Below are 23,855 nucleotides of genomic sequence, written 5' to 3' on the forward strand. Positions count from 1 at the left end.
GCACATCATTCATGCAAAGGCCTTTGTGTGATGAAAGGCCTTGGGAAAGCAGCCGTGGGGAAAGTGCCTGAAAGCCCGGTGTCACTGAGACCCCTTTCAGACACACAATTACTCTGTTTCTATAAGCCGCATTCATTACTGTCACTTGTTCGGCGGAGAGGAACGTATAAAAAAGTACGTCCTTAAATCACAGTGTCCATGAAAAGGCAAGAGTTAATGGAGCCTCTGCTTGAATGTATTCGCCATGATAGGTGTACTTCCAGACAGTTCTGGTTAACAACATGGAACCTAATGCTTTATTTGTGTTCAAAATATTCAGTGGACATCTGTGCAATAAAAAAGAAAACACAAGAACATACTGCTTACCAGTCAGGATCTGATCTCTGTGAACTGCACAAAAATGACTTAATTATTGCATTTTTCAGCATCTGAAAAAATGCCCTAAACTGTGGAAGAACAAAACGCCTTCTATTTTAAGACACAGCTGGTGCCAAATTGGGGTTAAGTGCCTCCTCGCAGATTACGAAGGAATAATCACCTAGCAAGGTTTGTGTAAATATAATTTGAATTTGACAACAGCGAAAATGCACACAGGTCTTAAAGTGTGATTTGCATCAACTAAAAGACCCGTGTCAAGTCTTACCCGAGCAAAGAAAAACGGAAGTAAGAAGTGCGATTCTTAGGAGTGATGCTGACTTGCCTTTCTGCCTGATCTCCCAGGGAGCCTATGAAGATGGCAAAGGCGTGGACTTGCGGGTTGCAGGTCAGCGCCTGTGCGAACCGATCCGGATTTATCCCATATCTCTCCAGGTTGGCGTCACTGAGGACCACCACAAAGTGCTCGTCGGCCTCCTCCCTGGCAATCTCTTTCACAGCGTGCTCCGTCCCTTCCAGAGTGTAGTCCCCACTCATGCAGAACTGGGAGTGGGCATGCATCGTCTGGAGGGAATATGGATTACGAAATACAAACTGGATAAATTCTTTAAGGTGTTAAAGATAGCTTTTCCATTGATTACGTGGCAAGTTGTAGTTTTTGCCCTAAAAATAATATTCTAAACACTACAACCCTCTCTTATTTCCTAATCCTTTACTCTGAAAGTTACAAGGCATATCCTTTCTGATAAGAATGTTTTTTTTTCGTTTTGGTTTTGTAATCTTTGGAGTTTGTTCATATTTTAGCCGAGGAAATAAATAGCATTAACACATCATATTGGTTATCTACGCTGAAAAGAATTCTTTCACTAACCAAATAATGTTGTGAAAACATCTTATAATCCCACTGAAAGGTTGCTTTTCATTTTTGACTTATATTACTTTGAAGCTGCAATTGTGTTAAATAGAATAGTGATACATTCCATAGATCAGAATGTCCTTTTGAGACTGTAATTTCTATTAATCTGAAGTACTGCAGAATATGTGTACAAGACACAATGAAGCATGTACAGAATGTGAAAAGCTCTGTGTGCAGCTGGGAAAAATGTGACTGTATTCTCCATAGTTTCTGTTGCTGAAAAGGTAATCTTTTTCAGCATAGCAGACTAGTTCATTTTAAGAATTAGTCTTTGAAGAACTCAGCTGTAGATTTACCTTGAGAACCTTTAATCTCTGTTTGTCGTTCTTTGGAATCTTGTCACACTTGACCAGCTCAATGTTGAAGCCATCGCCCGAATGTCCAACAATATCATACTGGAAAAAATACGAAACAAGAACATGGTCTGTCATCAAGAGAAGAGCTGATGTTCCAAACATATTGCTCAAAATTAGACGTGAAATACAACATAGAATTACAATTTATATGACTCAAACAGCATAAAATTCTTTGCCCATGCTATCAATGCTAAAAAATGGGACAGCTTCCTCTAACAGAGCCAAACCTTCTGAAAACCCCTTGTCTGTGATTCCCTCACTGTGGGCATACAGTCGCCTAATAACAATTAGATGACTGTTAAAGGTCAAACCACATCAGGCCCTACACAGCCAGGGTTTTAGCTAGGTCAGTGTCTTAGCACTCTGACAGTAACATCGAGAGCATTTTAACTGCATTAGGAAAATTAATCCTTAAATCAGCCCAGCCTGTGAGTGCTGTCTCCCAAACTTAATAAATAGTCACACATCTCTCAACAAGACCACATTTTGAAAGATTACACTTTAGCATACTTCACAGTACACTCAGCATCGTGCAGAAGACAGGAGACACTTCTTATTTAAAGCTCGCTTCCTTGTTAGCAGGTAAAAGCCAGTAAATTAATGTGATCACAGATTTTGATGAGTGTTATGTTTGTGGGCTGGCATAAAAATAGCACAGACCACAGGTGGCCCTCTATTCCGGAAAGAAAATTTAGCTTTGGTGCTTGAAGTCTTTTTTACGTCCGAACAAATCTGTAAGGTTACTGCACAGAGAAACCCCAGCCATGTCTGATAAGGCTGTTCAAGGTCACTGGCAGCCGCCGTCTCTTCGCAGGCAGCAGCTTGACTTGGCGACTGGTATGGTGTCCTCAAGCCAGACTTTACAATGAGTCATAGGCGGCTCTGGGGCTCTTGTGTATCACGCCTGTCATGCTCAAGTTATCCGGTCTAAGGTGCAGTGGAGACGAACGTTTCCAACATGCTTTAGCACACAATATCAAAATAAATTTGCTGTGGCAATTGGGCCATGAATCAAAGCAGTCAGAAAGATATTTTGTGAGAAGCGAAAAGAAACTTGCATGCACAATACCCCTGATGTACATTTTTTGATGTACATCAAAAATATTTATGAGACATGTATCTTACACATTCTCTATGTTAATTATTGTGGGTTTTTCATTTTATTTTTTAAAAATACTTTGCTAAAATGTTTTTTTTAACTTTCTATACAAATATTTCGGATTTCTGAAATATTGTTGGATTTTGAAATAATGTTTTGAGTCCTCGAGCTGCGTAGGCTTTATTTGTAATCGACTGTATCACCTTTACTGATGCCACAATACAAAATATCCTGTCAGGAAATGCTAGAGCCTTTGTCCAACGAACGAGCTGGCCAACTGGACTTGTCTCTGGCTGAGTCACTTGTTCCTCTCTCCAAGGCCCAGCTGTGAGAGGTGACGGCAGGAGACCAGCGGCTGCTCTGGTCTGGGCCCTGCCTGCCAGTGTTGCTCAGCGGCTAGTCTCAGTCAGCCCCCTCTTTCACCACAGGCTGTCTCCACGGCAACACTCAGAAACACACAGCCATCTCTCCCAAGGCTGCTTCACAGCACATCACTGCACAGCACAATGCCTGGGAGGGAGCTCTCTTGGTACTGTATCATCCCAGACCGGACCACGCTGCATGATGCAACGAAAGTGAAAACACTGGATTGTCATGGCTACTGTGATTCAAGGAAAATACAAAGTATTATTTTGGTAAACTGGAAGGGCTGAGGCTATCGGAACTATTAAAAAATAAAAGTTGGAAGCCAAAAAAAGTTAAAGCATTGTCATAGCATCTGTCAGCCCTTCAATTAAGTACAAATTGAGAGAGGGTATTAGAATTTATCTAGAGGACTTCACTATACAAATAACCCAGACTTACTAAACAAAATTCAAATTAAATAATTAGGATTAACTGTAAATTTGGTGTACTTCATAAACAGAAAGACAGTTAATAAGCAAATAAAGGGCTGTACCTCTGAAATGTTTCAGATTAGTTTACAGTTATCAAAAGGTAAACCTATCTACATTGTCCATGTTATGACTTCAACATCAGTCTCTTTTTCAGAAGTAGAAATAAAATACGAAGAGTTTCATAAATATAGCAAACTACTTTGATTTGCTTGAATGACACATCTTCTACAAAGCCCACTGCTTTTAAATCAAATCTACTTTCATTTTACTGCACATCTGTATCAACACAGCAGTTGCCAACAATGAATAATGTGGTCCACCACATTTGGTATCAATAAACAAACTAAAACAAGACTAAACTGTCGGATTTATAGCTTATTCTAATTCCCACTGTGTAGTAATTAGCAATCATATTGTAAAAATTCATCAGCAAATGAAGCTCAAAACATCACTCCTGACACAAAAAATATTCCAAGACAGATTAATACAGTAAGTAGGTTAAACCGCGGGAAAACGTTCCTTGTTTGGTTTTCGGCTTTGATAGCTATATTATTTTCCTGTTGCTAACAACAAAACCTTTCAGAAATTACACTTCTCCTCTCCAAGTGGTTGAGTAACCGGCCTTCAGAGAGAGAGTTAGTAACTGTCAGTTGGAGAATTGAGGTTTTTGGTCCATGGTCTTCACATCTGACCCATGCAGTGGTCAGTCAGGACGGGCGGGCATCACCACGGTCACCTTGAACTTGTGCTCGTAGCTCTCCAGGGCCTCCATCACCATGCACACGGCCTCCATGGTCCTCTCCAGCCTCCCGTCCACCCCGTTGAAACGGTACATGCTTCCAGATATGTCCACCAGCAGCCGGAGGCGCTTCGGCTTCTGCTGGGGGGTTCCCAGCTGACACACACAAATGAAATGATAAAAGGCAGAGATGTAACAAATTATAGAGAAATGCTTTTTTTCTAATTAGTTCTACCAGTTTTCTTCTGCTCCACATATACATAAACAGGGTTCTGTCAAGGGCATTTTCAACACATACTGTATTACAGTACTGTATATACTGCATATATATAAACGTTATTATTATATACATTCTCCTACCAAACTATTACTAATATTATTTTAGACTTGGACATCCTGCCTAAAGAAAAGGGAATGACCAGTGTACGCAAATTATCCTGTGATACCCGGGACTTGTGAAAGACTGCAAAACAGTAGCAGACCCAGCCTATTGATCAGTGCTAAAGTAAAAAGATCAGGGCTGAGCAAAAGAAGGCTGAGGTAAGTCACAGCCAGAAGGATCTTGATCATTGTTACACATGATGTTGTTCATTGCTGAAGGCAGCAGCAAACCTGGCTAATGCATCATCCTGCACAACCTCAAAAACCTTACAAGAGGTGGTTGGAAAATAGTAAACCACTACCTGGAAGGGCAATTCAGACTGCAAGAAGATACTTCATCGCACCTAACCCTACATCGTATGCAGAGGTGCATCAACATGTCAACTACTGTTGGTTGCTGCTGACAATTGCAAACATCAAGTAAAATCAAAGCAGCAGCATTTACTGCTGGAGGAGAACTGAACTGCTATAACAGGTGAGGTACCTATAATTCTCCTCTCTAATAAATAGTGATAAGCCAGCTATATCAAACCAAGGTGACTTTAAAATTCTCAAAGAGTAAAATATCTAGTGGTTTAAGCAATTCTTTCTTTAAACTCCACAAATGCCAAAACGCATTTAATATTCCTTCTTAAAACTTAATAATAATAATAATAATAATAATAATAATAATAATAATAATAATAATAATAATAATAAGGTGTAATAAGGTCTGAAAAACATTAAAATACGTCTTGATTCTCTCTTCTACTGTCTGCTTTATTAAACGAATAACTAGAATTTAGTGTCGTATGACGCACAAAATCTGTGTAAAAAAGATTCCAGATGCACTGCTGGTAGTACATGGGAACATTCTCTCTAACAACGCTCCTAATGAGGAAAATTGGGTACACCACAAACTCTGTCATTTCTTGCCGAGCTTTAACAACGTAGTAATTTTGCACTGTATGTAATTAACAGAAATTTGCCATGTAAGAAAATCTTTGACACATTTCTTAGAGAAATCATGTAATGGGAAATTGAACAGTTTTCAAGAAACACAGCACAGAGAAAATGTAGCATTTGTAACAACCTATCATATCCAAATACAAATTAATTATACAATATAATGTACTAATAAACTCATATTTAACATTTCACATTTTAAATGTATATTTTACAATTTACATCTTTCTATGAAAATCCTATTTTTGTTAAGAGTTCCATTAAATCAATCTAAATACTAAAACATGTCACTATACAAAAATAGTCCTTTTACTGTGAATGCACTCCATAGGTGAGCTTAATCACAACAGCAGTACAACATATTTAGAAAACTTTACTGGAACATTAACTAGGTCTTATTCTCCATGGTAAAAGACACTCCAAATATGGTCTCCTGCTGACAGATGATATTTAATCAATTGTTGTTCAGCGCTGTAATCTGAATCAATGCAATAAGAGACCGATTTGGGCTTCTCTACCACTCAAAAGATGTGTAAAAATAAACTTTATGAATCCATTCCTTGTACTCGAAGCACAGGAAATGTCACTCTTTGGAGTCACAATAATTCATATCCAGATGTCACTTTGTTTCAAACGTAGGACTTATACTGCATTTAAGTAAGTTTCGGTCTACATAAAGTCTATGAAAGGTCGGATCAAATCAAGAACTTCCATTTAAAATGAAATGTTACCATACACATTGCTATGGCAAAGCATGTGTTTCTTTTTGTAACTGATTTCACTTTTTTCCATTCAAGTGGTCTTGACCTTTCCAGTTTTATGTTACAACTACAGCACATACACTAAATAAGACCACTTCCATAGTTTAATTTAGGGTATTACTGGGGCCTGTTATGGATTTTCATCTGTGAAAGCTGTCCACGGATCTTCTGCTCCTCTTGTCCAGAGTAAGAAGCAATATTTGAAAACTTACTTTCATCTATCTGTGGAATTCAGGTTAGTACTCGTTCATGATCATGGTGTGATCAATAGTATATCATTGAAAAATAGGCAAATATACCCAGGAAGACCAGATTAACACAGTACAGGAAAATGAAAGGTGATGAACTCCGTATAAAGATGAAACATATTTTGACACAGCTCAACTTTCACATTACAGAAGAGACAAAGCTCTTCTTCAGCGTTCATTTCCTCCAACTCGAGCTCACCTCTGGCTCCAGCTCTCCCCGGCGCTTGTAGATGGCTTTTTCCCCCGTCAAACCATCAATGATTTTGGCATCGTCTAGTTCTCCCAGGGCCTGGTTCTTTAGCCACTGCCGTTCTTTTCCTTTGGCCTACAGACCATAAAAAAGAAACATTTACTGTTCTCTCCAGAGAGGACTCCTGCCTCAGGCTATTCCAGGAACCGACTCTTGTACTAATCTGGTTAAATGGTCACTAATTATACTACCTTTGCCTTTCACTACATTCATTTCAACGAGATTTATACTAACAAAGAAGTTGTCTGAAGGCCAGCAAGAAATTAAAACAGATGGGATTAATGTAAACCTAGTGCTGGCAGCGGATGGGCCATCACTCAAGCCACTGAGCTCCTAAGCGGCACTGATTACGTGTTCCTGAGGTAATACAGTATGAACAAAAATATAATTTACTGTATAATTACACACTTTATACTAACCAAAACATGAAATTTGGTTATTTTAATTGTAATTTGAATTTCAGTTCAAAACTGTCCAGTTATTGTGTAAGAGAGCAACGGGGGAAAGGTTTTACTGCTCAAAGTATAGCAATATAATTTGCGCGGCTGATAGCCTGGGAATAAGAGCTGCACAGCTTTACCAGCTTCTAGTCTGATATTCTCAGATCCCAGAAGCTGAACAGTTCCAAACTCAATGGTCCACAATAGTGACAGAGAGTGCTGTACTGTAGTTGGCACGCTTTGGATAAGACTACTTGGTCATTAAAGATCTTGTAAGAATTGGGGTGCTAATCACAGTATCCTGGCTAAATTTCACTGGGTTTGGAAAATGAGGTTGAACTAACACTACTTATCAATCTGATTCTACCTAATCTGCTACTGGTAAACTATGGCTGCTGTATGTGGTGGATAAAGTGGATCTCCTCCTGTAAGTAAAGTGCTTTTGGATAATTGTGATGGCATGTGACATACAGTATAACTGCAATTAATACTTTAAATAATCATTAAAAAGTAACACTAGGAAGACTTGATAAACATGCAGTACAATCATCTGAAAAATGAAACCCAGTGAATCGGGAACACAAAGGTAGAAGACAAGTGATTATAATAAACAAAACCTTAGGGGAACCAAAGTTAATATTCAGTTCTGTAGCTCTTTTACTACTGTTGCTCCAACTAAAAAGAAGATATATAAATTCCTAAAAGACTCACAGCTCTTCTGCGAGTTCTTTCTCAGGTTTTCCTGAGAACATAAGAAAGGTTATGAGCGAGAAAGTCTGTTTGGACTCCATTGCCCATTTGGAAGTTAGCAGTTAATTGGCCTAAGGATTTCATCCAGCTGTTTCTTGAAAGATGTCAAGTTATCAGCTTGGACGATATGACTGGGTAGCTTGCCTCACACTCCCAAAACACTTTTCCAGAAAGACGTGCCACATGTTCTTGCTTTGAAATGCACTTCATAGTTTCCACTTGTGTCCCCTGGTTTGTGTTTCACTGTCAACAGTATTGTTCAGTTTGCCAGGAATAGTGACAACACTGCAGAGCGTCATCTCAGGTAATCATAGCTTTGGTGAGGACAACCTTGTGCCAGAAAACCATACTTGTTCTTCACACCCTGCCTTGGCATAGTTCTCAGGGAAAAGGAAATGTAAACATGAGACTGGTGACTGATTAGAAACACTTACATACTGTAAGGCTGTTTAACCTTGTTTAAATGAACCGAATCACCTTCCATACTGATGCCTTCAGGAACAATGTCTTTAACATGTCGCCACACCCACATTGTACTGTATTCAATCAAAGTGACAATACTGCACAACATGGAGAATGTTGGAGTCCTGCTCAGGCACTTTGCCTGGGAATCATCAATTCAACAGAAGTTAAATAAACTTTGAGCAGGGAGGATGAGCTCTGCAGTAGATTCTAGGATATTTAATTGAATTAAGACTTTTTTTTTCAGTTCATTTGAGCGACATGCACAAATGAAAGTCAAATTCACAAACTAAACAGGTTTGATGTGAAAATATCAAATTCCATAGCACTGCTTTAAAAAATACTTTTTTAAAGCTTTTTATATATTAGAGTTCAACTGCAGGCAATACCATAGCCAGTAAAAATGCCTAAAGGCTCTTATACACACTGAAAGTATTGTGAAAGGTTTGTGTTTAATACTTTTTGATCATAGTCTGTAAATCAGAACACAAGGAAATCAGATGTGTAATATCTTGCCATTTGACCACTTTTTCTCTTTAACTTTTGTTGATTTGCTTCATGTCTGCTGAATATCTCATCTTTTTAAGAAGATGATTTTGGAATAGAATAGATTTTTTAAAATTTTATTTTATCAAACTGACAAAACAAATTACAAACATGGGGCCTAAAAGAGAAAGTAAAGTCCTACAAGAACTTTATTAAAACAAACACAAAACCCAATACAAAAGGTTGTGTGAAAGTGATATTAATGGGCAGGAAGGCACTAGATGAGATTAGGTGAATTTGCAGGAAGAATAATGTACCAAAGCAACTTCGCTTTCTGCAGTAAATTAAAGAAAATCTACTTTACTCTCTTAAAACTAATATGCTGTTGTTCAAAAGCAATACTAAAAGCCCTCTTTTTTCAGTGCATCCCACCTGCTGCATGTATGGAAGTTTGTTGTTGTGAGCAAATGCTCACATAACAAAGATTTCAGATGTTTCAATGGTTTTTGCATCTTTCTCCACTAATGGTCCCGTGGTTCAATTCTGCCCTCATAGCAATCTGTCATCTTACACATCAGATGTTTACCAAAGAGTAACACCAGGTCCTCTGTTCTGCAGCCTGACTCCCATGACCAACCCCCAGCCAAACCCCAGCCAAACCCAACCTGTTCAGTGAAAGGCAAAACCTACACTGGCTGCAGTTGCACCTTCTTCTTCTAACTCCAGTGGGGTTACAATCGCACCCTTAGGAGACAGCCAGCAGAGCTGGGCTATCCAGTTTTCAGTCTCCTGCTCAATTGCGTCTCAAAACATTAGGCCATGCTTACAAGGTCAGTGGAAATACGTTCTCCAACAAACTTAATAAAATCGAAACACCTGACACCGCATACATGTAAATTACAGGGCTGTCTCTCTTTTTCATTCCATCTCAAATTGTTCACACATTGCTGGCAAATGGAACTACATTTTTTTTAACAAAACAAGAACATGAACAAAAACAAAACAGCCATGGAAATGTGGTACTTATTCTTCCACTGCTTTTAATCTGACAAATTCCCATGACTGAGTTTGACAATCTGTGACACAGAAGCCTCATCTAAAGACACTTAGATGAAAATTACTTCAAATCTTTAAGGCCACCGATAATACATTTTCTGCACTTCTCCATAATTAAAGGCCATTTTTCCAAAAATGTCAAAGAGCAGAATTTCACCCTGCAGAACTGATTATAGAGCATTACTCTCCAAAATACATCATTTGACACCCCATGGCTACAAGGGGTCTTGCAAAGGAAAACCCCCTGAAAACATTTTCCCCTTTGAATTTCTTATCTGTTTTGAAAACTAAGGAGAGGTGGCCGAAGTGTTGGGGTGAAGTGATGTCAGCTAGTACTGGGCACGTGTGACAGGTAGATTTGACGGTACTGCTTTATGTGTGTTTGAAACAAGAAGTGTGAATAAAAATTCAACACCCCCAACACTTTGTGACAAAAATGAGAATCACATAAGCTTCACCTTACGTTTTAGCTTTCTGAAGTGCGGTGCTTCTGTACCCAAGACACATTAAATCAAAGCTACCTTTCAATGTCTCCCACAGAAAAATGCAGAGGTGCTTTATTCTTTTTAACTCTATCCTGCCAAAGCAGTGCAGTGAGCTGGACCACACACAGAGCACAGTGCCACCAGTCTTGTGTACTTCCCTACCTGGTTGCCACCAAGCAGGTCTGTAGAACAGAAAGCCATTGTTCCCCAAAGTAAACCGGCATAGTTACTTTAATAAAATTTTTCAACTGAAAATTAGATATACATTGATTTAAATACATTAGCAATATAAACCGTGTTCAACTTTTTACAATTTAAGATTTAAGGTATATTCAAGCTCGTAAGTAATGCTATACCCAAACTGGGGGCCCTCAGGCCGAAATCTATTGAGAATCAGTCAAGGGTTCCTTCTTCTCTAAAGGCTGATTGATTCTAACTCCTGTTTTCCCATAAAATCCCCACCCAGATCTCAGAGTTTAATCCTACTTGGGAGACCTGGCAGTTGCATACAATGTCAGGTAATCGCCTTTCAGACCACTCCAATGTAAACAATAAAACACCTGGAGGGTGACCTCCTCTTTACTCCAGTGTGATTCAGCTCCGGTGTCCCAGTTCTGTAGCCTTCCCCTCAAGAGGACAACACTGTTCCTTCAAAGCTCATTCGTTAACATCTGTCATGGGATTCTGACACACACACAACCATTATTCAATGACAAGTAGATGCATGTGAAAAATCCACACAACAAACAACAAGGCACAACATGACCAGCGCCAACACAAACTGTGACTTTTACAGGAAGCTGCCACGTTTTGTCAATGAATAAGAACAGTCCAGGTTACAAATCTGAACTTCTATTACTGAATATTGAACAGAGTACACATTTTACAACTGAAGCATGTTTAAATGAAAAGCACAACAGCTACTGCATCCAGACAGAATTACCTGGAGACTGTCCAGGATGATTCGTAGAGACTGGACTTGTCGTCTGACAGCTCCAGAAAATCTTTCGTAAGTGGCTGCGTCATATTCACTCATCTCAATTTCCTTTAATCTGAAAGATCAGTAAACAAGAATGTTACACAGAGGACAGGGGTAAATATTTGGGTACAAAATGATGTGTGCACTATATTGGTGGATACACTTTTATAAGAGGCTTCTTCATGGTTAAAGAAATGATTCAAGCCCTGTAAAGATCTGTGGCTGCATTCATCTGCAGGTGTTCTGCGCTGTACTTCCAAAGGTAAATAAGCCAATGCTTGCACAAGAAGCGAATGATTCATTGCTGAACCTCAGCCAGCCTGGTAACCGGTCCACTGTGTATACAACTGCTCCCCCTCATCATTCTTTCTTTGCACAGCTCGTGTTGTGACTGTCACTTTGACAGCCTGAGCATTGAACAATAAAGTACATGGCAAGCCTCTTCCAATTAGAGAAATAATACCTCCATTATGTCACTAATACTCACCCACAACATCTACAAACCACACAAGTAAAGACAGGAATTCTTCCTAAGGAGTACAGTTGTCTAATCCTTCAAATCTCCACTGCAAGATGAGAATGAAATTGTTTTGTTGACAAAGTGAAGCTTTTTTTTCAGTTCTAGGATAACGACAAAACGTCCAGTGAACTTTCCTTTAAATTCTGAGAATCTACTGCCTTACACTGTACCATTCAAGACAATAGCATTATGAAAGCTTAGTCTGCTCCTGCTCTGTATTAAAAAGCACTTCAAATGATTCAAATGAAATCTGCTTTTAAAAAAGTGATACATGCCAAAAGTTGCCAAACAGGGGCACGGCTACTGTATATAATATAGGTGAAAGCCAAGTAAGTCAGCATATAATAAGGGAAAAGTCTTGCTTTGCTTGTCTCGTTGATTCAAATTTCATACAGTCTGCTCTGATCAGATTATTCTGTGAATCATCCCTCATGATATAACAATTGAGACGGTGCCTACTCAGAACAGACATCAGAGATTTCACAACATTCATCTTCGCAAAGCATATGATGTACTATTTTGATTCCTCAACAATGCAGCCATGCATTTTTCTCTTTTTTTCTGACTGTAGACAAAACAGGCTGCCTCTAGGTTTTCAGTGGGTTCCAGCTGTTTCCAAAGGCCCACCTACTGAAGAAAGAGCTTGGTCTGGCTTTCAGAACAACAGGCAAAGCCCAGGGACCATTCTCAATAACTCCAGACCTGCCACTGGACCACAATGCTTTTAACACAGGGCTCTTTGTAACCCTGTGGCGAGCACATTCAAGAAGGGTGCTATGAATTCTGGAAGTATTCAACTCAACTCACATATAGTACTCTATAAAGAGGTATAATAGAATTATACAATGATTCTTTTTTTAAATCAGGCTTTTAAGACTGTATCAGAAACATTAACATTAAAATCCTGACTGGAGTCATGTCCAAATATGTGCTAAAACTACCACACAATTATAAAACTGTAAAACAAATAATAACACAATCATACAAGTCAAATGAGACGGAGTAGCTTTGGAAGGTTTTATAAGACAGGCTGAGTAAGAGATGAATAATACCTAGGTATGCCTCACTGTCTGGAATGTTCCTGGGGTACAGTACTTCTGAAGGTTATCTTCTTTGCCAACTCTTTGGTTTGTCTTATCTTATCTTTCCTCCTGCTTTTTTTCTTTTCCAAAAACAGTAAATATTTAAACATCCTACTGTATATCAGCTACTTAAGAAGGTCAGTATCCAGGCAAAGCAATACATTTAAAAAACATATTTTCTTATAGGTTATTAAGTCATATCTTTTAAGATCACATGTACATCTTGTGTTCTCGGCTGCTTCTGAAAACCTTTCAGTCCGCCCTGAGGAAGAAACCTCAAAATGAAGATAAGATCAGATTTCCTCAAAAATGTCTCTGTCATTGTCCCCTATCATGGATTGATTATTCAGAAATCCCATGAAAGTGACAAAAGGCACTTAATGACCCACATGCATGAACTATTACTGAATAATTTTATTAAAGTAATTTTACGAATGTGCTTTTTTTAAGTAAGGAAAGCCTTGTTTGAGAAACCTACTAAGCTGTGTAAAAAATGGCCTAATTAAATTTAATTTTGCAAATCAGCACAGCTGATGTTTGTGATGTGACGGTGTGGAAAAAAGTTGTTTTTGTTCCTGTAAATAACGCAGGTGACAGTGGTTTGAAACAGCAGGATGTGTGGAAATTCGTCTCATGGTGCACTGTTAATGGAAGCAGTGTTGGAGCTCAGTGCGGGTGCTGTGCTTTGCAGGAAACAGCCTGCGCTCTGTGTACAGGAAGCTTGTCAAAGAACTGAGAGGCCCGGCCTGTTCAGAGAACAGAGGCGGCCTTCATCGCTCTGAAATGAGGCTGCTTTCAGACTCTTTTACAATCCAGTGCTTGAAAATCTATCAGCATGAATGACATCATTCATAACTCATATTGTCACACATACTTGGGATGACAACATGCATAAGTGACTTGAATAAAAGGTAACAAAGTTCCCTCCGGCCATCATAATTTGCTGGCCACTTCGATACATTAAAGACGTATCTGTTCTTAAAGCCCCTCATATTTCACTGAGAGAAGGAAAAACATTGTGTATAGGATATTGTGTTCAGGTTTGGGAAAACACAATTGTATTGTTGGAATAATTTACAACAAGTTCAATGCTGCAAAACAAATGAACTAGCAAGATGGTGTGAAAAAACTTTTTTCACTGTCAGTCTTTCAGTTTCCTCAATAACAATACAAATAGTGGTTCGGTTAAACAGTCCTGTTCCGGAGACAAGACAGTCCCTGTTTCGCTTCTTGAATCTTGTCTGTTTAGATGGGATGAACGGGCCCCTCTTGTTTGTAGCCATTTTTATATTTTAACCATTTTTTATGAGAGGTGTTCCAAAAACAATAAAATGAGCAGGATGCAAAGTCTCTGCTCCATACTCATTTATTATATCTGGTAACATTTCTGCACAAAAAGTCTTCATTGTGATTGCCCCTTATTGTACAAGACCTCTAACACCTCAGGTGCGCATTATTTTCTCCTTTTTCAAATGGAAAGGTTTGTATCCAAAACTGCCTAACCTGGTGCAGGACAGAAACGGGAGAAATGAAAGAAACCCAAGCAAACCCAGGGAGACCATACAAACTCCAGATGCTGTAGAAAGAACCCCAGGAATTGAACCCTAGGCCTCAGCGCTGAGAGGCAGCAATGCTCTCCACTGCGCCAGCGTGCCGAGTCTGAGTTTGAACTGTATTCACGTCAGTGCTGGGGGAAAGAAAGACACATGTGCAAGCTGTGAAGCTCTGTGGATTTTGGCACTCGCGTGTGGGAAATGTGCCTTCTCCACAAACAGTACCTCTCTTTGAAGGCCTTCTCTGCCATTTCTCGGGCTGCTCTTTTCACCTCCTCGGGAACGGCGTCCTTCTCCGCCTGGGACACTTGATGAACCTTGTGCCCGGCGTCGAGGCGGTAGGGGCCTCCCTTCCCACCCAGACCAGCTGTGTCTCTGCCTCCTGCAGGACAAGGAAAAAAGCAAAGAAAGACCATGAGAACAGTTCCAAACAAGCGGAGGCCATTTGTCCCCACCAGATCGCAACCAGCTGCTTCACGGAATAGGACAAGGCTAACGACTTTTGGGTAAAGAAGTGCCTCCTGTTTTGGGTTTTAAATACAGTTCTATGCAGTTTCCACTTGTGTCCTGTGGTTCGTGCTTCACAGGTCACTCTGAGTCAAGTCCGTCAGTGCCTTGGAGGATTTTGAATGCCTGTATCGGTTAACCTTGTAGTCTTCTCTGCTCAAGAATATTTAGGTTCAGTTTCTTTAGCCTGTCAGTGTAGGATGCCAAGGCTGTCTGGGATACTTTTTATTATGGTTTTTCTGAGAGAATGTTAGAACAACCAAACAGTTTTGAGACAGTACAAAACAGTCTTACTACTGTACAACAGTGATCATCCAGAAACCTTACTTCAATAACGTAAGCAGTGTACATACCCATCAATCTCACCATCTTCATAATGTTTCCTTGCTCATTAATTTAGTGGTGTGCTTCTATTCGTTATGCTAAAAAAATGTCAATTTCATGGACAGGAAAAGACACAATCGCAATTTTAGGCTGCATGTTAAAATTACCTACATTTTAGATCACATGAGGAATAAAAATTCAAAAGCTTAGAGGGGACTACTAACCTGTTCCCCCTGCCCACATATTTCCACCAACATGTGGCATGTTGTCAGGGTCTGTCTTGCCATGTTTAGGAGAACTCACATCTAAGCCACTGTCCCGCTGAACTGTAATCTGAAACAGGAAATCAAACCCGGATAAGTCAGACGTATTCCGGGGCGGTGCGGTGGCTCTGTGGCTAAGGATCTGCACCTGTGACTGGAAGGTTGCCGGATCAAATCTCGCAGCCGGCAGGGGAATCCTACTCCGTTAGGCCCCTGAGCAAGACCCTTAACTGCTCCAGGGGTGCCTTACAATAGCTGACCCTGCGCTCTGACCCCAGGCTTCTCTCCATGTCTGTGCCTCATGGAGAAAAGCTGGGGTATGGGAAAAGACAAATTCCTAATGCAAGAAATTGTATTGGGCTAATAAAGAAACATTAACATTAAATTACTTTAACATTCTCTGTATATAGTTTTTATTGAAAATTTGAGATGACATCATCCCAATCCTGCAAGAGCAGGATCTGGAAGGACTGGGGGGAAGTTGCCGACGTTGCTGGACTAGTCCAGACCCTGGCCCTGGTGGAAACGTGACTGTTGTGCAACGTTGCCTAAGGAATCCTGGTCAGAATCTGCTGGTGGCACAACCAAGGCTTGAGCATCTTGAGTGTGTGTATCAATCCATGTTTATGTTATGGCCTTTGCAAGAGAATGAATGTTTTGGGGTTTACAAATGAATACAAACTATTTTGTTCATGAAAATGAGGATGCTCATCTTGTGTTTTAAATGATGACCCAGATGTCCCTATGATATGCTTGGAAAGTATTCATCCCCAACCAATAATATCACAGGTAATACCTGCTATATACTGTAAATACATTTAAATAAAAACATTTAGTTATTTTCCAAAGGTACTGCTTATGTTTTAAACTGCAATGATTAAACTGAACACTCTTGTATGTGAAGGGAGGTTGAATGTTGCAAAAATCTGCAAAGATATACAAAATTACATTTACTACTTGCTTAAGTCAATACTTCGTGGAAACACTTTTGACAGCTATTACTGCTCTAAATATTTTGGATAGGTCTCTACCAGCTTTGCACAGTGGGATAGTATAATCTTTACCCTTTCTTCCTCTCAAAGATTTTGACGAGTTTGTTGGGGAGTCCTGCTGATCTGATTTAAGTCTGGATAACCGTAGCATATTACTTCTCTTGTTCTCAATCCTCTCAAGTGTGGCTCTGACCTGCATTTTGGGGCCTTATCCTGCCCAGATGTGAATTTTAAACACAGTTTTAGGTTCTTGGGTGACTCTAGAACATTTCCCTGTAAGTCATCACTCCAGACGCTTCTAATCACACAGTCCCTGCTGTTGAGACGCAACAGCACTACACATAAGATTGGCACTGCAATGCTTGAAAGTTGGGTGATGTACTGCATTAGACTTGCAAACAGATGAAATATGATGCATGCAGACCAAAATGTTCAATTTTTGCATTTTTCAAGCATAAAACCATCACATGTCTGCTGAGTATCTGCCATATATGCCATATTTAAGATGAGTCAGAAAGTGGCTTCTTTCTTACCAGTCACTTACAGAGATGAAGTTTGTGTAGGAACTGGGATATAGTAAAAGTACGAATAGATCATTTCAGACAGTAAAACTCTCCCTGTCTGTGTGTCTGTGTCTCCTTGGAGAAAAGCTGGGGTATGCGAAAAGACGAATTCCTAATGCAAGAAATTGTATAGGGCTAATAAAGAAACATTATTATTATTATTATTATTATTAACTTTTATTACAGTAAAAGTACAATTTTTCAATGCCACTGTTGGCTTCATCCCTATCAAGTTTCCTGCTTACCTTTCTGCTCAGTTTTGAAGAGTGCCCTGATCTGGGTGGTATGATGCATACTGTATAATCTCAGTAACAAAATAAATTAATTGACAGTATCATAAAATTTGACACATTTTGAATTAACTGCAATATCATGAACTTACTGCATTGTCACCATGCTGTCGCAAACCACTGGTCTCAACATGGGCGAGAGCGAGAGTTTGCAAGAATTATGATTTGAAAGAGGTCCTTCCTGCTCAATAGTTGCTGTAAGCAAATGAGACACATGGTCTCCTAAAAATGATAATCCTGTTTCCTTTTTGAACACACATATATTTTAAATGATGCCTCACTGTTGAGCATTTGGATGTTAAAAACAAAGGATTGCATCAGCAGAAAGTCAAACTATACAACTAGCCAAGAGAGTAATAAACATGGGCGCTGATGTTGGTCTTGTTTACAAGTTTCTTGATGAGATTCTGCGTGATATATGATGGAAGAAGTACAGGTTGTGCAGCAGACATTTCACCTAAGAAATGTTAAAACATGAGTAGGCAGTATTACAAGTAGTATTTATAGGCAAAACTGTCTCAAAGTCTTCAATTGCATTCATTCAAATCAGCTGTTCTTGCGATGACACAGGAGGCCATCCTCCAAATATATAAGTCCTGTTAGAATTTTCTTTCAGGTGTGTTTTATCATAAAATAACCACCTTCAAAAGTTTTGCAGAACTTCAAAATGAATATGGGTGTATCTTAGTTCATTGGCAGGGTTACTTTTCATTACTTAAAGTATCTACAAAATGCTGTCTCGTATACAGTATGTCGGTTTCATGAAAATATTTTTAAAAATAATACAGTAGCAAAATTTGCTTGGTCTAAAGCATGTTTACCATGCCATAGGGCCTCTTTTGCATCACCAGTGGTTTTGTTAACTCGTTCTGAATCGCAGACAATGATGGCAATGTGACACTACTCATGAACTGAAACTTTGACTCTTTTGTGCTGCAAATTGGAGGTACACGTTATCATGTACTTAGCATTTTCATTGTAGACTGAAGTGCACTCATTATTGTCAATTCATTATAACCCCTAAATATAAAAATAGCCTTGCAGTTCCCCTTTCCTGATTGACTTCAGTCACAATACTTAAAGGGATAAGTAACCTTCATTTCAACTGTGCCTCTCTCCTACTTCATCCTCGACCTTTTTCAAAAGCTTCTTGGTCTTCATGATTGTTTTCTTTTTTGCACTGCTATGTGAGTTGTGGCTTGAAATTCAATCTCTGTTAGAGGGAATTTACAGAGACAGATGAATTTACGCCGACGTCATTAAAGCTAAACCACTTCAATTACACAGACGTTGAGACCTGTCATTAATTTGTGTGATCTTTCAAACTATTCTTCCGCACCTGAAGTGATTAAGACCTCCTTTTCCAATGGAGCTGAATACATACGAAGTTTAGAATCTTCTAATTTTTAGTTTATTTTGGAGTAGTGTGTAAATTCTAAATATTTGAAAGTGCCATGATGGCATGGTCAGATAGCAGCAAACCTATGTAGGGGGTGAATAATTCTGAAAGAGATTGTATGCGCAGCATCTTTATGTATCCATTTAATTAACTTTTCATTTTCACAATTTAAAATATATTAAAAAACACAAATAAAACAATACTTATGCAGGGGCTTACAATTGTAGCTGATTTAAAGAATACAGTTTCTCACAATTGCATCTATACTATACTTTACTATAATGCATTTTTTACTATACTATACTGTACGTTTGTTTATACTATACTTTTATTACAATTACAAGAGTTACACGAGTTAGAAAACTCATGTAAGATATAGTACGATATGCTCCTACTACATCTAACATGAGTTTTCTAACCACTCAAATTTATTTTAATAAACATTTATACATTTTTTTAAAGGTATTTTGCACAGAAAGTGATTTTACTGGTATTGAACATCAAGTATTCACACTGAAACTAAAGTACAGAAGGCGCAAGTGATAAAAAAAAATAGTGAGATAAGCTGTGAGTTATTTACCCGAAGGCTAAATTTTTGGATTTGGCAGTGAATGTTTGCAGGGCAGTTAAGCTGTCTACTGAAGTTACCCAGGGAATTGTGGTCTCATGTACCTGCACCAACACTTCAACTCGTAAACAAACTCCACATGTACACAGGCAACACAAAGAATGTTTTCAGCCCGTAATGAACCATCGAGTTGAGTCTTTCTTTGTTACATAATGATACTTTATCACTGACGGCTGGGACAGCCTGCAGCTATTGATGACTGATTCAAATTTTCCAAACCATAGCCGTGCCAGAGACCCTAGTAAGTAGGATGTGGGATGTGTGGGTTATGATACGTTGTCTTGTACTCAGTTGTGCATTGCCATCAGAATTAAATCTCTCCATTCAGGCTTGGGAATAAAAAAAAGTGAATACATTTCAAGGAAAACAAGGAGCTTTTTATTTTTTTGTGGCTATAAATATATTTTGGAGGTCGTATGTTAGTATGTGAAGATCTGCCTTAAAAAGCTGTAATTCTTCAGGCCTCCATTAATTGGCCTATTTCATGACCTGAAAGTGCTAATTTAATTTGCTAGCTGTACCTTATAGCTATTTATACTGCAAACATAGTACTGCAAAAATAGTATTGCTAAGTGAAACAACACAAATAGATTTAGTGCCACAGCAAATACCTACTTTATGATGACTCATGATCTCCTTTTAAGGCTGCACTCATGAGCATAAAATGTAATTGATTAATATTTTACTGCCTCTTGCTATGCATGCTCACTTTTAATATTACAAAGACTTTGATCCAGATAACAAGTATAAACACGGAGCTGTGAAGATGCTACTTTAGAAAACTGATCCTTACAAATTGGTTTCATTTTGAGGAGAAGAGAACTCCACGCCATGCTTTGAAGATGTCCTTGTCTGTCAACCAGTAGGTCAAGTTACATGTCTAAGGCGTTACAATCACGGTGTGACCAAAGAAGCCTTAGCTCAATTAACGGAAAGTTATAATGACACTTTTAACAAGAAATCACATGCTTGTTTCACACAGTCGGACACAGATTGGATGATACACTTTACTTTCTTACACTCTGTTCACTCTCAAACTATAAGATCCTGACAAAGGCTTGTGTTGACAAGTTCTAATAAAAAACACCAGTTCAAATGGAGCAGAGAGAGTGTGCATTCAGTTCATCCTATTACTTGATATGTTATATTATCTATCAATCCATTTTCTGACCCTTTCTTCCAATTTGGGGTTGTGGGGGAGCTGGAGACAATCCTGGTAAGGAACGGGTGCTCTGCAGGGCGCACCCTGGACAGGACACCAGTCCCTCGCAGGGCAGACACAAAAGCACAGACACGCGCACACTAGGGCCGATTTTCCCAGAATCCAATTTACCTACCAGGATGTTAAGGATCTGCTCCTGTGCCCGGAAGGTTGCCGGTTCGTATCCTTCGGCCAGCAGAGGAATCCTACTCTGTTGGGCCCCTGAGCAAGGCCCTTAACCCTAACTGCTCCAGGGGCACTGTATAAATGGCTGACCCTGCGCTCTGACCCCAAGCTTCTCTCCCTGTCTGTGTGTCTCATGAAGAGCAAGTTGGGGTATGCGAAAAGACAAATTCCTACTGCAAGAAATTGTATATGGCCAGTAAAGAGATCTTATCTTATATTTTGGGAGAAAGCCAGAGCACCCAGAGGAAACGCATGGAGACATATTAGGTAATATAATCGGAGTGTTTTTGGACAGTGCCTCAACAACTTTGAGGGTGCATTCTTCATCTTTCTTTAAAAAAAATACTTTACCTTCTCTTCTTAGACTATAATGGTGATGATAATTATAGTCAGCAAATATTTAGACAGGTAAGCCATACTGATCACGGACCATTTCTACAAAATATACTGTATAAATGCAACAATCCAGAAATAAATTGTTGAGCCCTTCTGTCTCAAATGTTTATTTACAAGGACTAGAAAATTAGCAACATCTTCAGCGCTTTATGAGAGCCTTCCCTCATAAATGTTTTGGTTAAATTGCAAAATAAGGTGTTGTCACTGTTGGGGTAACTAAGCAGAATGCAACTTGGAACACTTTGTTTTTCAGAGATGGCCATGAATAATTTAATGTTTTGGATTTTTTTTAAATAACAAAAGACAAAACTCTTGTTGTTAACCTGCCGCAAGTACCAAACCAAAGGTAAATCATTGTCAGTCATTTCCCTGATGACCATAGGAAAATGAAACTATTCTGTCACTGTGGTGGAAGGCACAATAAAACTTAAAATGTACCTGTGCCTTTGCTGGCGGTGTTACCTGCTCTCAGCAGATATTCACATGAGCCTTTTTTGTTTATGACAGCAGCACCCAACATTACTTTTTCCCTGATATTTTTATGCTAAGTCATATGTGGGCATATCTCAAGGAGAAAGCTTTTCACAATCGCTGTTTGCATCAGTTTGGCAGTTACGGTTCTAACCCACCCCTCTCTTGGAGAGGAGGGCAACAATATACTGCATGAGTTTGCCAGTACTCCTCTTGTTTACATTTAAATTTATTATCAGTTTGCAAGTAGTCTATATCCTAAAAAAACATGACCCGTGTTATTCTGTCCCCATCTTGTATTAGGTGCTAAAAAAGAAAAGAACTACAAAAAAGGACAAGATAAAACAGGAAATTAAAAAAATGTGTATTGTACAATCCTGGAGTTCTTTATGTTCCTATATATATGGCATTTTTCATCTTTCTCAATGAATCCTAATATTTTTTATCTCCAGATTACAATAAATTCCTAAAGCTATGTTTTAATATCATACGGGAATTCGGCTTCAAAGCCTTATGTTTTATCCTCAAGTAAAAAAAGCTTTATCCATGTATGATTATGATACCTTGCACATGGCCTCTTTTGCTTAAGAGTCTTAAGCAAATGCAGTAACTAAACTGGAGATAGGTGTCTGTAGCGTTCTTAGCACGAAGGCACTCCACCAGAGATGGACAGAACTGGTGAAATCGTGACAGTATGTCATTGCAAGGTGGGGGGAGTACATGTTACTTCTGCAATACGTGCAAAAGAAGGTACAATAGACTAATGTGACTTTTGGAGCAAAGGTTAAAACAATATTCTAGCTCAGACTCAGAAGGGATGGATTAGCTACTAAAAAACATTGTAGTGGCTGATCATTTATAGTTTGCCTTGAGGCTTGAGGCACCTAATCAAAGCTGTATTGATAACAATTGACATTCCTAAAATAATATACAACAATGGTGCAAGCTTTAATAAAATTGTTGCTGCCAGGAACATAAGAAAGCTTACAAATGAGGCCTTTTGGTCCTCCTAGCATGTTTGGTTGCTAAGATATAACTGATCTGAGGATCTTATCCAGCCACTTCCTGAAAGAAGTCGGGGCGCCAGCTTTAACAGTTTGGTTAGGCAGCTTGTTCCAGGCTCCCACAACCCGCTGTGTAAAAAAAAGTGTCTCCTTAGTTTTAAAGGCTCATCGCCATAGTTCCATTTTTATGCCATTTGTGTCCCTGCTTTATGCCCATAGTCGAATTGCTTAAATATGTCAATGTCAACAAGGACGGAAAATCTTTGAACCAGATCCCCCCGTAGTCTTCTGTGCTGGAGACTAATAAGATTCAGCTTTAGTCTGTCTATTTTTCAGTCTCTTAGACTGATTTCAAAGCAGCAATTTTTGTTTTGTAATGTGGTAACTAAAATTGTACAGTATATATAATGACTTTTGAAGAGCAGTTAATGTGTTTGGCACAGTTACTCTGGGGGATTTAAAAACATATTATTTTGCTTGCATCCATCCGAATGTAAGTATGAATTATTTTCACAACTCCCTAAAAATGTCTGAAATGTAGACTTAACAATTTCGACTGCTTATGTTTCCCAATGAACCTGACTGGAATACTGTCAAATCGTATTTGACATTTGAACTTAAAGCCATGGTTACTGAACTTGATCTCATCTGGTAATCGTGTCCATTTTGCAGAGATCCAAATGTTATCTGGTGATTCAGACATTGCCTCCTGATTAGTGTACCAGCAAATTCCACAGTCTTACTATCCAAACAATCCAAAAATAAAGAAGCTGAAAAAGCAACATGATGTTACAGCATTAGAAAGTTGTCATATACGTACCTCTACACAACAGACGATGTTTATCACTGGAAAAATACATAGACAGCTGGTTCAAACACACTGCATGCATATTTTGAATCCTAAATTCAAGT

At 39.0% G+C, this 23,855-nt stretch overlaps 1 protein-coding gene across 3 annotated transcripts in view; it reads right to left on the reverse strand.

The window, feature by feature from the left end:
- Positions 1-23,855, reverse strand: part of vwa8 (von Willebrand factor A domain containing 8) — a 117,503-nt gene that overhangs the window by 2,490 nt on the left and 91,158 nt on the right. For all 3 annotated transcript variants that reach the window (XM_088602402.1, XM_088602394.1, XM_088602412.1), the window contains 7 exons: positions 15,775-15,883; positions 14,945-15,101; positions 11,529-11,637; positions 6,856-6,981; positions 4,319-4,477; positions 1,588-1,686; positions 701-939 (listed from right to left, as the gene is read on the reverse strand). In XM_088602402.1, the coding sequence (XP_088458528.1) occupies positions 701-939; positions 1,588-1,686; positions 4,319-4,477; positions 6,856-6,981; positions 11,529-11,637; positions 14,945-15,101; positions 15,775-15,883 (998 nt within the window). The remainder of the gene's footprint in view (positions 1-700; positions 940-1,587; positions 1,687-4,318; positions 4,478-6,855; positions 6,982-11,528; positions 11,638-14,944; positions 15,102-15,774; positions 15,884-23,855) is intronic.

The sequence above is a fragment of the Lepisosteus platostomus genome, chromosome 2 (genome assembly GCF_059453375.1).
Source record: "Lepisosteus platostomus isolate fLepPlt1 chromosome 2, fLepPlt1.hap1, whole genome shotgun sequence".
In the NCBI taxonomy this organism is placed as follows: domain Eukaryota; kingdom Metazoa; phylum Chordata; class Actinopteri; order Semionotiformes; family Lepisosteidae; genus Lepisosteus; species Lepisosteus platostomus.